This window comes from Sinocyclocheilus rhinocerous, unplaced genomic scaffold (genome assembly GCF_001515625.1).
Source record: "Sinocyclocheilus rhinocerous isolate Xijiao unplaced genomic scaffold, SAMN03320098_v1.1 scaffold603, whole genome shotgun sequence".
In the NCBI taxonomy this organism is placed as follows: Eukaryota; Metazoa; Chordata; class Actinopteri; order Cypriniformes; family Cyprinidae; genus Sinocyclocheilus; species Sinocyclocheilus rhinocerous.
The window spans coordinates 3,214,264-3,226,192 of NW_015656630.1; the positions used below are offsets into that span (position 1 = coordinate 3,214,264).

Sequence of the window (11,929 nt, forward strand, 5' to 3'; positions counted from 1 at the left end):
CAATTATAGCATTGGGCAATTATACTGTATATAAACTGCGGGCATCAGGGAGCTGCTATTAATATGCGGGGCATTGAAATCGTTTTTGAACGCGCGCATGTTTTTTACTTTCACTTTCGAGATTCACGATCACATACGGAGCAGCACTCTGCAGTACTTACCACACATTTTACAAGATTAGATGTTTGTCAGTGCTGCTCAGGATCTGCAAATCATTTGCCATCATCCTATCAGTCATCTCTCCTTACTCTGTTTATGTGGTAAGTGAAATGTTATGTACTGTAACGTAACAGGCTACCGTTAGCAAGCGGCTAACCATGTCCCTTTAGTGGCTCCGTAGAACGCGTTATTTGTTTTCCGCGCCTTTCTAAACACAGATTCAGCCACACCTCTAACCCAGTCGGGGGTGTTTGTGGTCCGCACAGAACTCTTATTTGACATCGTCCCAAGTTACTGTAACCGTTATATGCTACGCAAGTCTTTTTTTATGCCACGCAAGTCTACAGTGTGCGCGTGAGACAATGTGTTCTTCTGTTTTCTTTGACAGCTTTTAGGTGCGTTATTGGCAGCGCCACGCTCTGCTTACATGAACGCGTCACCACTGCATCAGCACGGAAAACATGGGGAAATTTTTTAAGACAATAATCGCACAACCTATTAGATATTCTGTAATTAAATCAACTAATCGAATATTCGAAAATCGTGACCCATCCCTACTTGATACATCAGTACATGTTATGACTTCTATGGAAGAAGAGAAGGAAAATATGCTAGTAGATCTATAAAAACGACACACCACGGACCACAGCAAGTCACTGGCTGGATTGCTAGTTGCAGAAAGTCTGAAAAAATTAATGGGAAAGCTCGAGTCAGACTTGCAGACTTGTTCCCTGTCATTTTGGATCTAGGGAACAGTATTGCAACACAAAGAGACAACGCAAAGTACATCTTGTATTTGGATTGAGGATCTTTCAGGGCATGCAAGACTGTAAAAGAGCAAGAAGAGGCCAGAGAGAGAGGAAGAGCTGACATTTTTGGATGAATAAACCTAACCTGCTTTAAACAGGTTGTTTTAAACATGCATGAATCCATGTCACTTTGAATCAGCTTCAATTTGGGTCAAAAAGTTTCAGTCGGTCTTGATTTCTTCCTAAGATTCATTACGAGAAATCCAGAATCACCATATGTATTAGGCATTTTAATTAAAACAGATGTAATAGGTTGATGAACATGATAATTTGCAAGAGAGAAAATTACTAGATTAGCAAGAGCATGAAGTTTTGCGAGAAGATGATGGAGTCGTTGGTTTCAGATGATTAAAATTTAATTACACTGCCGACGTCTTTAAGGTGTGACCTCACCTGCTGCACTGGAGACTGTGGGCCAGTTCTGGACCAGCATGCCTTGCGCTCCCTGCATCACAGCTGATGCCTCCTCCATATGCACAGAACTAAAAAGAAAACAATTAGCATGTCATTGGTCTTGAAATATCACAAATCTATTATTAAAAATACACCGAGAAAATATTCAGTAAAACTGATTCGAAAAATAAAAAACATTAAAATACAGCTTCACTTTTGGGCAGTGGCAGATGAGGGGGACAGTTGTGTTATGTGTCAAGAGCTGCTGTGTTCGCATGTATTTATTTAAGCTTTGGTCTGAAGGTGCGTGATGGTGAAGGTACATGTGACAAGAGTGTGCTAGACTATATGTGATCTAATGTGTCTGTGCGTGAGGTGATATGTGTGTGGCATGCGAGTTGTCATGATGGTGTCATGATGTTTTAACTCCTTCAGACATGTTGACTGGAAAGCACATTGATAGAGTGTCTAAATATATACAGGAAAGAAGGCAGGAAGATGATAAAAAATGAACTTTTTTAAGTATATTAAAAATATATTTTAAATATAAAAGATATATTTTGAAGTATATTTTAGATATTTTTCAACATCCACAAGATTACTTGTTTTACTTGAGTAGTGACATTAGATGAGGTGTTAAGATTTGTATCATGAACATAAAATACCATTCAAAAGTTTGAGGTCATTAAGATTTTTTAATGTTTTTGAAAGAAGTATCTTATGCTTACCAAGGCTGAAAAATAATAATAAATAAATACATACAAATAAAATAAAAAATCCTGACCCCAAAATTTTGAACTGTAATGTCAGTGTACAGTATTTGTCTTAACTGCAGTAGCATATTTTTTTGCAGGTTTTTAAATTCTTTATGTTGATGCCTAAAACAAGTGAAAAAATATGCCAAAAGACAAAATATATTTGTATCAAAGATGGGTTACTCATAATATCTTACGGCATATTTTAAATAAATGTATCCTGTTTCGAGGGTTTTTATATTAACTGGAAAATAAATATTACAAATAGGATTTTCTGCAGTGTAGGGAATGATGAAGAAACATAGAAGAAATGTGAAAAGAAAGATGATATAAAAGTGAAAGTGTTCATCAAAGAGAAAAATATGTGGATTGTATGGATATATATTACCATTTCAGCGCCTCTCTACTCTTGCAAAGGGCCATTTCATAATCTGATTTCCCCTAATACATTGTTCAGTTTCTCTACCATCTTTATCTTCCCTCCATTCCTCTCTCCATTCCTCTCTCTCGGACTGTCAGCAGGCCATGCATAACATAAGCCTGGGAATTTGTGGTAGACAGTTGAAGATGTAGTATGTACTTAAAATTTCAACAAATACCACGCTACACCCTAGAGCTGCGAGTATGCATTAAAAAGCATTACGTTAAAGGGACATTTCATTTCCTACATACACTTTCCAGCGACGGCCTTTGGCTTTCAGCACGGATCAATGTGTTTATCACCATGGAAACCACGATCAGACAAGCACCCACATAAAGAGCAGGACTGTGAATTTTGCCACAGCACTCCTATACATCCATTATAAATGTACAGACATGAGGAGCAGAAAGGAAGTGGGTATAGCAGGGCATCTGCAATGCAGCACAGGGTGTGCCCAACCTGCTACAGCTCCCATAACTCTCATCCAGTGTGTGTGTGTTAACATTATGGATCTTTCTAATTCCCTTAAAGCTGAAATGCACCCGTGCCTTGTGGCAGAGTGAATCAGTAACTTTCTTGCCTAAGGAGAGGCTTGTCGATTGAGGGGTGTGGATTTAAAGCCACTGGAGAGGAGGTTTGTATACTGGAGGTGTTTGGAGTAAGTCGAAATGAAGAGGAAGTATGACAGAGAGTTGAGCAATTCAGGAATTATTCATCTTAATTTGTGGTTCATTGATGGTCAATGAAAAGTTATGAATACATAATGTAAATCTAAGATTCAATAATAATAATAATAATAATAATAATAATAATAATAATAATAATAATAATGTGATATACTGAATTTACAGAAAGCTTTAAAGACCCCCTACTGAAATTAAACTGCACATAATTGTTGAAATTCAAATAATCAATTTAATTAAGGATATGCAATATACATTATCGTTCAAAATTTTGGAGTTGGTAAGATTTTTGTTTTTGAAATAAGTCTCTTATGCTCACCACCAAGGCTGCGTTTATTTGATCAGAAATACAGAAAAAAATTGTAATATTGTAAAAAGTATTATTAGAATTTAAAATAACTTTTCTATTTGTATATATTTTAAAATGTAATTTATTTTTGTTATAGCAAAGCTGGATTTTCATTAGCCATTACTCCAGTCTTCAGTGTCACATGATCCTTCAGAAATCATTCTGATATGCCGATTTGATGCCCAAGAAACATTTCTGCTTAAAAACAGAATGCATTTATTTGAAATATAAATATTTTGTAAAATGATAAATGTGTTTACTGCCACTTTTGATTAATTTAATTCATCCAATTTAATGCACGATATTAAAACTATCAGTCGATACTGGCTATTCAATTTTGCATGCTCACTTTTTTCTCTATTTAAATACATATCACATTAATATCACTTTTACCTTCATCTAATGCTCACTTTAAAAACACTAATAATTTAATAACACTGTAGCAAATTCTCTCAAAATGTTTCAAAATATCAAAATGAATATTCTGTACATTATAATGTTGTGATGCCTAAATTAACCTTTCACTAAATTAACATTTAAAATGATTCCGTTTCAATTTTAGTGTTTTATTTTTTTTTTATTTAGACAAAACCAAATAGAATTTTAATATATGCGATTTATCGGTTATCGGCCATGCCAATCATCTTATCTGACAGAATTAATATTGAATTTAATACTGGTGCATATCTAAATGTAATTTTTTTTAGTATGCAAATTTGTACTATGTTTATATGGTGCTCTAAGTGGCTCAGTGAAATTCCATCTAATTTGTCCCCTGTGCCCCTTTTTGCACCAGCCTTCAGTCACAGAAAACCACATAAAACACACATACACACGCACACACACACAAAACCATCCCCGGAGATGAGCCCACAGGGTAGCACAACATTATCACATAAAACAGACAGTCATTCACCCTTTGGAAACTCTATGTTTCTGGTGGTTAGAGGAGGGGGCCTTGTTGTCTCCAGATGTAAGTGTGTGTGCATGTGTAAAGAGTTAGAGAATAAATATTTTGCATTTCAGAGATGACTCATTTTGTCAGTATTTGTGCATCGAAATACCCCCCCTGAGATTTGAATTTCCTGCTTATCGGTTGTGGGTAAGCTCACACAATCAGCTCATCTGCTAGCTTGTCCTTTATGCTTGTTTGTGAAGGACTGTGCATCTGCTGTGGAGAATGCTGATGACCTACATACTCAAGATCAGACTGCAGAGCCACTATGCCAGGGTAAGGCCCTTAGCAAACGCTTCAAAGCTTGTGTTTGTGCGTGATGAAGACAGACAGAGCACAGTTGGTCCACAGAGAAAGAGACAAGAGGTCAGGAAGAAGTCAGAGAGCTCCTGGTGGTCATGCTTCTGGTGTTTGGATGGGACTCTATTACAGCTACTGCAGACAGAAGAACTGACAGTCTTTCTGTTTTACTAACTGGCTCCTTGTAATTTCTTATTTCACCCTCTTTTGTTAAAACTGATCAACAGTAAATATATACAGAGACAAATTGTATGCCTATAATACTATGATTTCATGTGGTTGTGGAATTAAATCTGATATATTTCTGATTTGCACTGCTTCCTAAATTAACTTTGTAATCAAGAAATATGTAGGGGAAATATATTGGATGACAGAGTAAGGTTAAAATGGGTTAATACCATAAAAATACATTTGTAGTGCATCAGACTTTATGAACTGAACAATATGACCAATGCTGTTTCAGTAAGTTGTATAAACCAGTGTTGTTACTGTTAACTAAAATTAAAACTATTAAAATTGTTTTCATTAATTGAAATAAAGCTGAAATAAAATACAATTTAAACATTAGATGAAAAACCTAAACTGTAAAACATAAACAAAAATTAGAAATGATGCTTCGGCAACTAAATGAAACAAAATCATGTTTAAGTACTTGCACATATTTAAGTATAATAATAATAATAATAATAATAAAGCTAAATAGAAATATTAATTCATATTTTAAACTAACATAACAATTATTAAAACCTTATTAATTATTAAATTATATTATATTAATTATTTAAAAAAATAAAATGAAAACTGAAAATATAAAAGACAATTCAAAATATGAATAAATATCATGGTAGTACATTAATAATACTAAAATAAAAATAACTATACAAATAAAAACAAAATATGTATTTTTTTATAAAAAAATACAAATATTACAATTATACATTAATCAATGAACAATAGTATATTTATATAAAAAAAGAAAAAATCATTAACCTAGATTATTAAATTCTAAATGGTTTTCATTGTTAATTTATGGTACCTGAAGCAATATCTAATGTTGCAAACTGAACCATACTCTAAAAGTGTAATATTTTTTTCTAATGAGTGAAATAGCAATTCTTTGTTTAATGAAAATAATTTGAAACATTTTATGTAATGTATAATATTTTGAGGATGCGTTTAGCTTCTGCTCTCCCTTCTATTTGATTAAGTTCAAACACGATTGTTTCCTGCATAATGACATTGAGGGTCAGGATTTTATTATTACCCGTCAGGAAATTAGGAAATTAGAGATGGACATGATTCACAGTGCTTTTGCACTTTTACTCAGCTACCAAACTCAAGACCAGAACAAGCACTTAACTTTTAATTTTTATTTAGCTACAGCAAACAGAGAAGAGATGTTTTCCATAACAGTTCAGAGAGGACTGTAACTCTTTCAGGACATTATTAACAGCAAAAGTGCTTACCTCTGCACTCCTGCCCTCAACGAAGCAGAGTAACGCCAGTCAGCATTTGGTCCTTTGGGCTGGAGAAGGAGAGAAAGAGAGAGAAAGATGAGGAGAGATAGAGGGAAAGAAGGGGTGGAAGGACAGAAAAGGGTTAGATACATTCTCATCAATAAATCATGCTGTTCTGTGTGTGTGTTTCTGTCTTGTATTTTAATATGAACCACAGCTAAAGGAGACCAGAACTACAGGGACGGTTATTGGCACTATGCCATGGCCCATGACTCACTGGTATAAAACTTCTATGTGTGGAGAGAGTGTTCTTCATAATAAAGCACATGAAGGACACTTGACATTCACCTAATAACATACACAACATTACAAGGGATGCACAATATATGGTACCATATGGTTAATGATTGATATTAGTGATTTTAATATATCGGCATTGGCAGATATTAGATATTTTATTATGTATATGATCAATTCCACCAACACTTTTGAAGTTGTAAATAAAGATTATTGGAGCAGAAAATCTTTTACAAGAAAACGATATTTCAGTCTTTCTACTTAAAAAAAAAAAGTCTTACTTTCAATTTCTTTGAGATTATTTGTGAAATTTACTAGTGAAATTTCTGAGTGAAAACTGTTTCAACACCATTTTTCAGTATGTTTTTACATTTAAACCATAAAAAGTCTCAGATTTACTTTGTAATTAGTTCATTAGTAATTAGTCAAATTTACTAGCAATTTTTGAGTGAAAATTGTTTCAAAGAAGTGGCAAGAACACATTGAATTAAACAAGAAATTTTGAGGTAGAAAGACTCAAATGGTATTTTCTTGTGAAATATATTCCAATAAGCTTTATTATTCATTTACAACTTTGAAAAATCATTTTACAGTTTAGATAATCTTTGCCATAATCTAGTGCTTATTCAAATTATCCTTAAAGAATTTGTAAATGTATTCTTGATGGAATATGCGCTTTTTATATTTTCAATTGTAATTCTGTGATGACTAAATTCACCTCATAGCTTTTAAAATGACTGACTGTGGTGATTTTATTTAATGATTATAGAATCATAATTTTAATATCAGCCATTTAGCACTTATCAGCCATAACATTTAAATAAATACATATTTGGTATCAGCCAAAATTTTCATATCTGTGCATCACTATAGCCATTACCACACATTTTTAAATGACTTCACCCTTTCTGCTACATCAAGTCCCTAAACATCTTTCTCTTCTCCCAGCATCCATCTCCAGCTGACCTCATGTAATATGAAACTTGAGCATTTTCTGCTCGTCTCAACCAAAGCAACTCAATCTGAGCACTGGTCACAAGATGACCATTCACCTTGCAAGCCTCAAACATAAGATGGTCATCTGTTCCTCCAGCAATTCACAGTGAATGAATTAAATGGCCTTGCACAGAGGGAGAGCACAAGCACGTAGTTGCCACTCTTTTTATATTTGTCCTAGTAAAAAAAAAAAATAAATAGGTTGGGTAATATGCAATAGGATGAGGCATTAGAGAATGGCCCAGATAATTTGAGTAAATAACATTCTTTAATCAGGTGAATTCAGGGGAGAGAGAGTGCGTGCAAAAAGACTTTGCTTCGCTCTCACAATGTAATTTGCAGGGTTTGAGAATCAAAGGCTGGAGGTTAATTTCATTGCCTGCTCTCTTATCTTGGACAGACGGCCTCTGCTCCTAAATCCTCTGCAGTGTCGAATGTGCTGCAGTGCCTCTCACAACACATCTGAGGCTGTCAAGAGCATCTCTGCAAACTCTAGTTATTTTTGTACTGTAGACTATTTTTTTAGACTATTTTTGTCTTTTTTAAACCATCTGCAACATCTCCTCCCATGAGCCAGAGATCAAGGCTGCACCGCCTTTGGATCATGTTCTGGCTAATTAAAACACATTTCACGAATCCATGGCTGACAGAGTGAACATGAATTCACACCAATTACAGTGACAAAAACACATAAATTGAGCATCTATGACAGCAAATGCATTGCACAGGCAATATACTAAAATGTATCCTATCCTGCATTAACTTTGAGGAGCTTTTTTCCCCAAAATGATCTATGTGGCACCCAAAACATATGTTACTTCAGTGTAATTTAGTGTATACAAAATAATGTTCAAATTCAAATAAAATCTTGGAGTAAAGACAGTGACATGGGAGTGGAAGGAAATAATCCTGAAAATGTGATGACAGCTTCAGATGTGGGAGCAAATGCCTAAATCATCATAAATGCAATGTACTACTCTAGAAAGTCTTGATGTTTGACACTAATGCAGGGTGAAGCAAAGCACTGTAAAGCTGCACTAGATAACCGCACAGTACAACAGGAGATGACAAAGTCAAAAGCTTCTGACACGTGGGCACAGAGCTTTATTGCAACTCTTGGTCTGACCAAATTACCTTTTACACTAAAACATACTGGAAACCAGAGTAGCACTATATTGAGCTAAAGCTCAATTCTGGTTTCCAGTATATCTAGTTTTATTTAAATTTAGACAGAACTTGTGCTGCATGAGAACATTTTACGGTTTTATGTTTAGTTATTTAACATAAGTGTAACCAAAATTATATATATATAAAAATGCTATAGTAAATAAATGGTGAAAAGTGGTTTAACATACAGCATTTCCTGGTTAAATATTGTAAAATGAATCATTTTTAGAAGAAAAAAAATATGAATTACCAAATAATTTGTGGTTTAAATCTACAAAATACTCAAAAATAATGACTAAATTTATGGTAAAAATCAATAAATAAACATTCTCAGAAATTCATGTGTGATGCATCACATTATGATTAGATTTTATTTAAATAATTATTCTTTTTAGCATTTATTTATTTAACATTTACTGTTATTTAGAATATATGTAAAACCCCAAACACTGGCATCTTTTTTTTTTTTTTTACTGTAAATTTGATAGTTTTTTTTCCAGTTTTTGTATTTTTACGGATATATACTTTCTAATGAGACACACCTGTAGTGCTGCATCTGGCATACTAAGCCTGCGAACAAATCCGCTCCCTCCTGTAAAAAAGCGCTCGGAGCCCCAGGTGCCACTGATGGGTCGGCCCGTGTTGTAGAACATGAACGTGTCGCTGCCCGAAGTAGCAGTCAGACAGGTCTTGTAGCAATAGGTTTTGGTCAGAGAGCCATTACCCCGGACCTCAATATGATGAGGCTCAACCTTGAGGTCTCGTCTAAGCACCACATTGTTATTGGGTTGAGAGCCACCACCACCACCTCCGCCTCCCCCTCCTGAGCCACCTTCCGCTTGGGCCTTCTGGGACACGCAGCAGGGCGAACAGGACCCGGGCTGGCTGCAATAGGCATGGCAGCGCACGATAGCCAGCACAACCACTGTCACCAAGAACACAAAGGTAGTGGCGCTCAAGGCTACAATGAGGTATAATGTCACGTTGGAAAACAAGAGAGAGCTGTGAGGGCGGATAATTCGTTTGGGGTCAGGCGTGACTTTTAGTGGCACCTCCATGACAGCGACGTTGATTGTAGCGGTGGATGACAGAGGTGGTTCGCCATGGTCCCTTACTAGTACAGTTAGACTGAAAGAGGTGGAGTTGTCTTCAAGGACGCGCCGCGTGGTACGAATTTCTCCTGTGTGTTCGTGAACTTTAAAGAGATCCAGATCGCTGGCCTGGTCCAGCAGATAGACGACCCATGCGTTCTGTCCTGCATCTGCATCATAGGCCACTACCTTTGTGATCAAACTTCCTGGCTCTGCATTTTTCTGAACTGTCTCTGTTAAGCGTGTGCCATTGGCTGGAGGACTCACAATCTCGGGCGCATGGTCGTTTTGATCCATTATGTAGATGTAGACAGTGGCTACACGGCTGAGTGGTGGGATACCCCCATCCTGAGCTTTAACCTGGAAGTGAAACTCCCGTAATGACTCGTAGTCAAAGGAGCGAAGGGCATAGGCAACATCTGTGTCCGCTTTAATTGACACATAGGAGGTGACCGGGATCCCGTGATTGTTGTCGCGAATTAGTGTCCTCGTAGTCCACATTGCTCTTGACTCTGATTTCTCCAGTGTTGGTGTCCATACTGAACATCTGCCTGACCCTGTCTGGGGTGTAACTGCTGAATGAATAAAGCACCTCCCCGTTTGTTCCTTCATCTTGGTCTGTGGCTTTCAGTTTGATAACCAAAGTGTCTTTGGGCGAATTTTCAAGCAATTTGACTTTATATACTGAGCTGTCAAAAACGGGGTTGTTGTCATTCGAATCCAAGACGCGAACGTTAATTTTAGCTGTACCTGTTCGTGCTGGTGTGCCACCGTCTGTCGCTGTCAGGATTAACTGATGGTAAGGGGCGAGCTCGCGATCCAAGGGCTTTTTGAGAACGAGCTCGATATGCTTAGTATTCAACGAAGGCTTGTTGGAATCGAGAGCGAAATGCTCGTTTGGGCTGAGCCGGTACAATCGAACCGAATTGGTACCGATGTCCGGATCTTGCGCGTGCTCGATCGGAAAACGAGAGCCCGGCAAAGCCGACTCTGTGATCTCCAATTGATACTCGTCTCTGGGGAACTGCGGCGTATTATCATTCACGTCTATTATCTCCACATCGACATTATGGTCTTCATTTGGGTCCTCAAGAAGAACCTCTAGATTCAAAACACACGCGGCGCTTGTATCACACAATGTCTCTCTGTCAATTCTCTCGTTTACCAATAATTTTCCATTCTTATGGTCCACGTACCTTTTGCCGCTGTCAGAGGTTACCTTAATCTTTCGGGTGGAGATCTTTCGAACATCCAAACCCAAATCCTGTGCAATATCACCTACAATCGTTCCACTTTCCGATTCCTCTGGCACGGAATATCTTATTTGTCCGAGAGCAAGGCCACAAAATAATAGTAATAGCAAAAAAGAAAGAGGCACTTTTTTGTCTAGGCAATCACATATCCCTGCAACAGCCATCGCAAGATCATAGGAACAGCACTCCGCCTTGTCAGCTTGCAATATCTTGCCTCCCACTTCAGCATTAAAGGTTTTACATTTATATCATTCACGTCTGTTATCTCCACCTCGACATTATGGTCTTCATTTGGGTCCTCAAGAAGAACCTCTAGATTCAAAACACACGCGGCGCTTGTATCACACAATGTCTCTCTGTCAATTCTCTCGTTTACCAATAATTTTCCATTCTTATGGTCCACGTACCTTTTGCCGCTGTCAGAGGTTACCTTAATCTTTCGGGTGGAGATCTTTCGAACATCCAAACCCAAATCCTGTGCAATATCACCTACAATCGTTCCACTTTCCGATTCCTCTGGCACGGAATATCTTATTTGTCCGAGAGCAAGGCCACAAAATAATAGTAATAGCAAAAAAGAAAGAGGCACTTTTTTGTCTAGGCAATCACATATCCCTGCAACAGCCATCGCAAGATCATAGGAACAGCACTCCGCCTTGTCAGCTTGCAATATCTTGCCTCCCACTTCAGCACTAAAGGTTTTACATTTATTTGCACAATGGCCTAATTGTCAGTTCCATTCTAAACGCGCACGGATGCGTCCATGTTTCCTTTGTCCGCGCTTATCCTTTTTTTTTTTTTTTTTTTTTTTTTCTACAGCTAGTTCATGCCGCACTGCACTCAA

The 11,929-nt window shown here is 36.9% G+C and overlaps 2 protein-coding genes across 2 annotated transcripts in view; both read right to left on the reverse strand.

Moving 5' to 3' along the window:
• LOC107720707 (protocadherin alpha-C2-like) overlaps positions 1-11,929 on the reverse strand; it is a 40,298-nt gene that overhangs the window by 14,118 nt on the left and 14,251 nt on the right. The window contains exons 2-4 of the mRNA XM_016528511.1: positions 9,284-10,185; positions 6,291-6,349; positions 1,362-1,450 (exon numbers count right to left, since the gene is read on the reverse strand). Of these exons, the coding sequence (XP_016383997.1) occupies positions 1,362-1,450; positions 6,291-6,349; positions 9,284-10,129 (994 nt within the window). The 5' untranslated portion in view covers positions 10,130-10,185. The remainder of the gene's footprint in view (positions 1-1,361; positions 1,451-6,290; positions 6,350-9,283; positions 10,186-11,929) is intronic.
• LOC107720562 (protocadherin alpha-C2-like) lies at positions 10,263-11,326 on the reverse strand. Its single transcript, XM_016528287.1, has one exon. It carries the CDS (start codon positions 11,247-11,249, stop codon positions 10,263-10,265), a length of 987 nt encoding a protein of 328 aa, XP_016383773.1. The 5' UTR covers positions 11,250-11,326.

Excerpts from the sequence above, each read along its gene's own strand:
- LOC107720562 (XM_016528287.1), bottom strand. The coding sequence starts at position 11,249 with ATGGCTGTTGCAGGGATATGTGATTGCCTAGACAAAAAAGTGCCTCTT.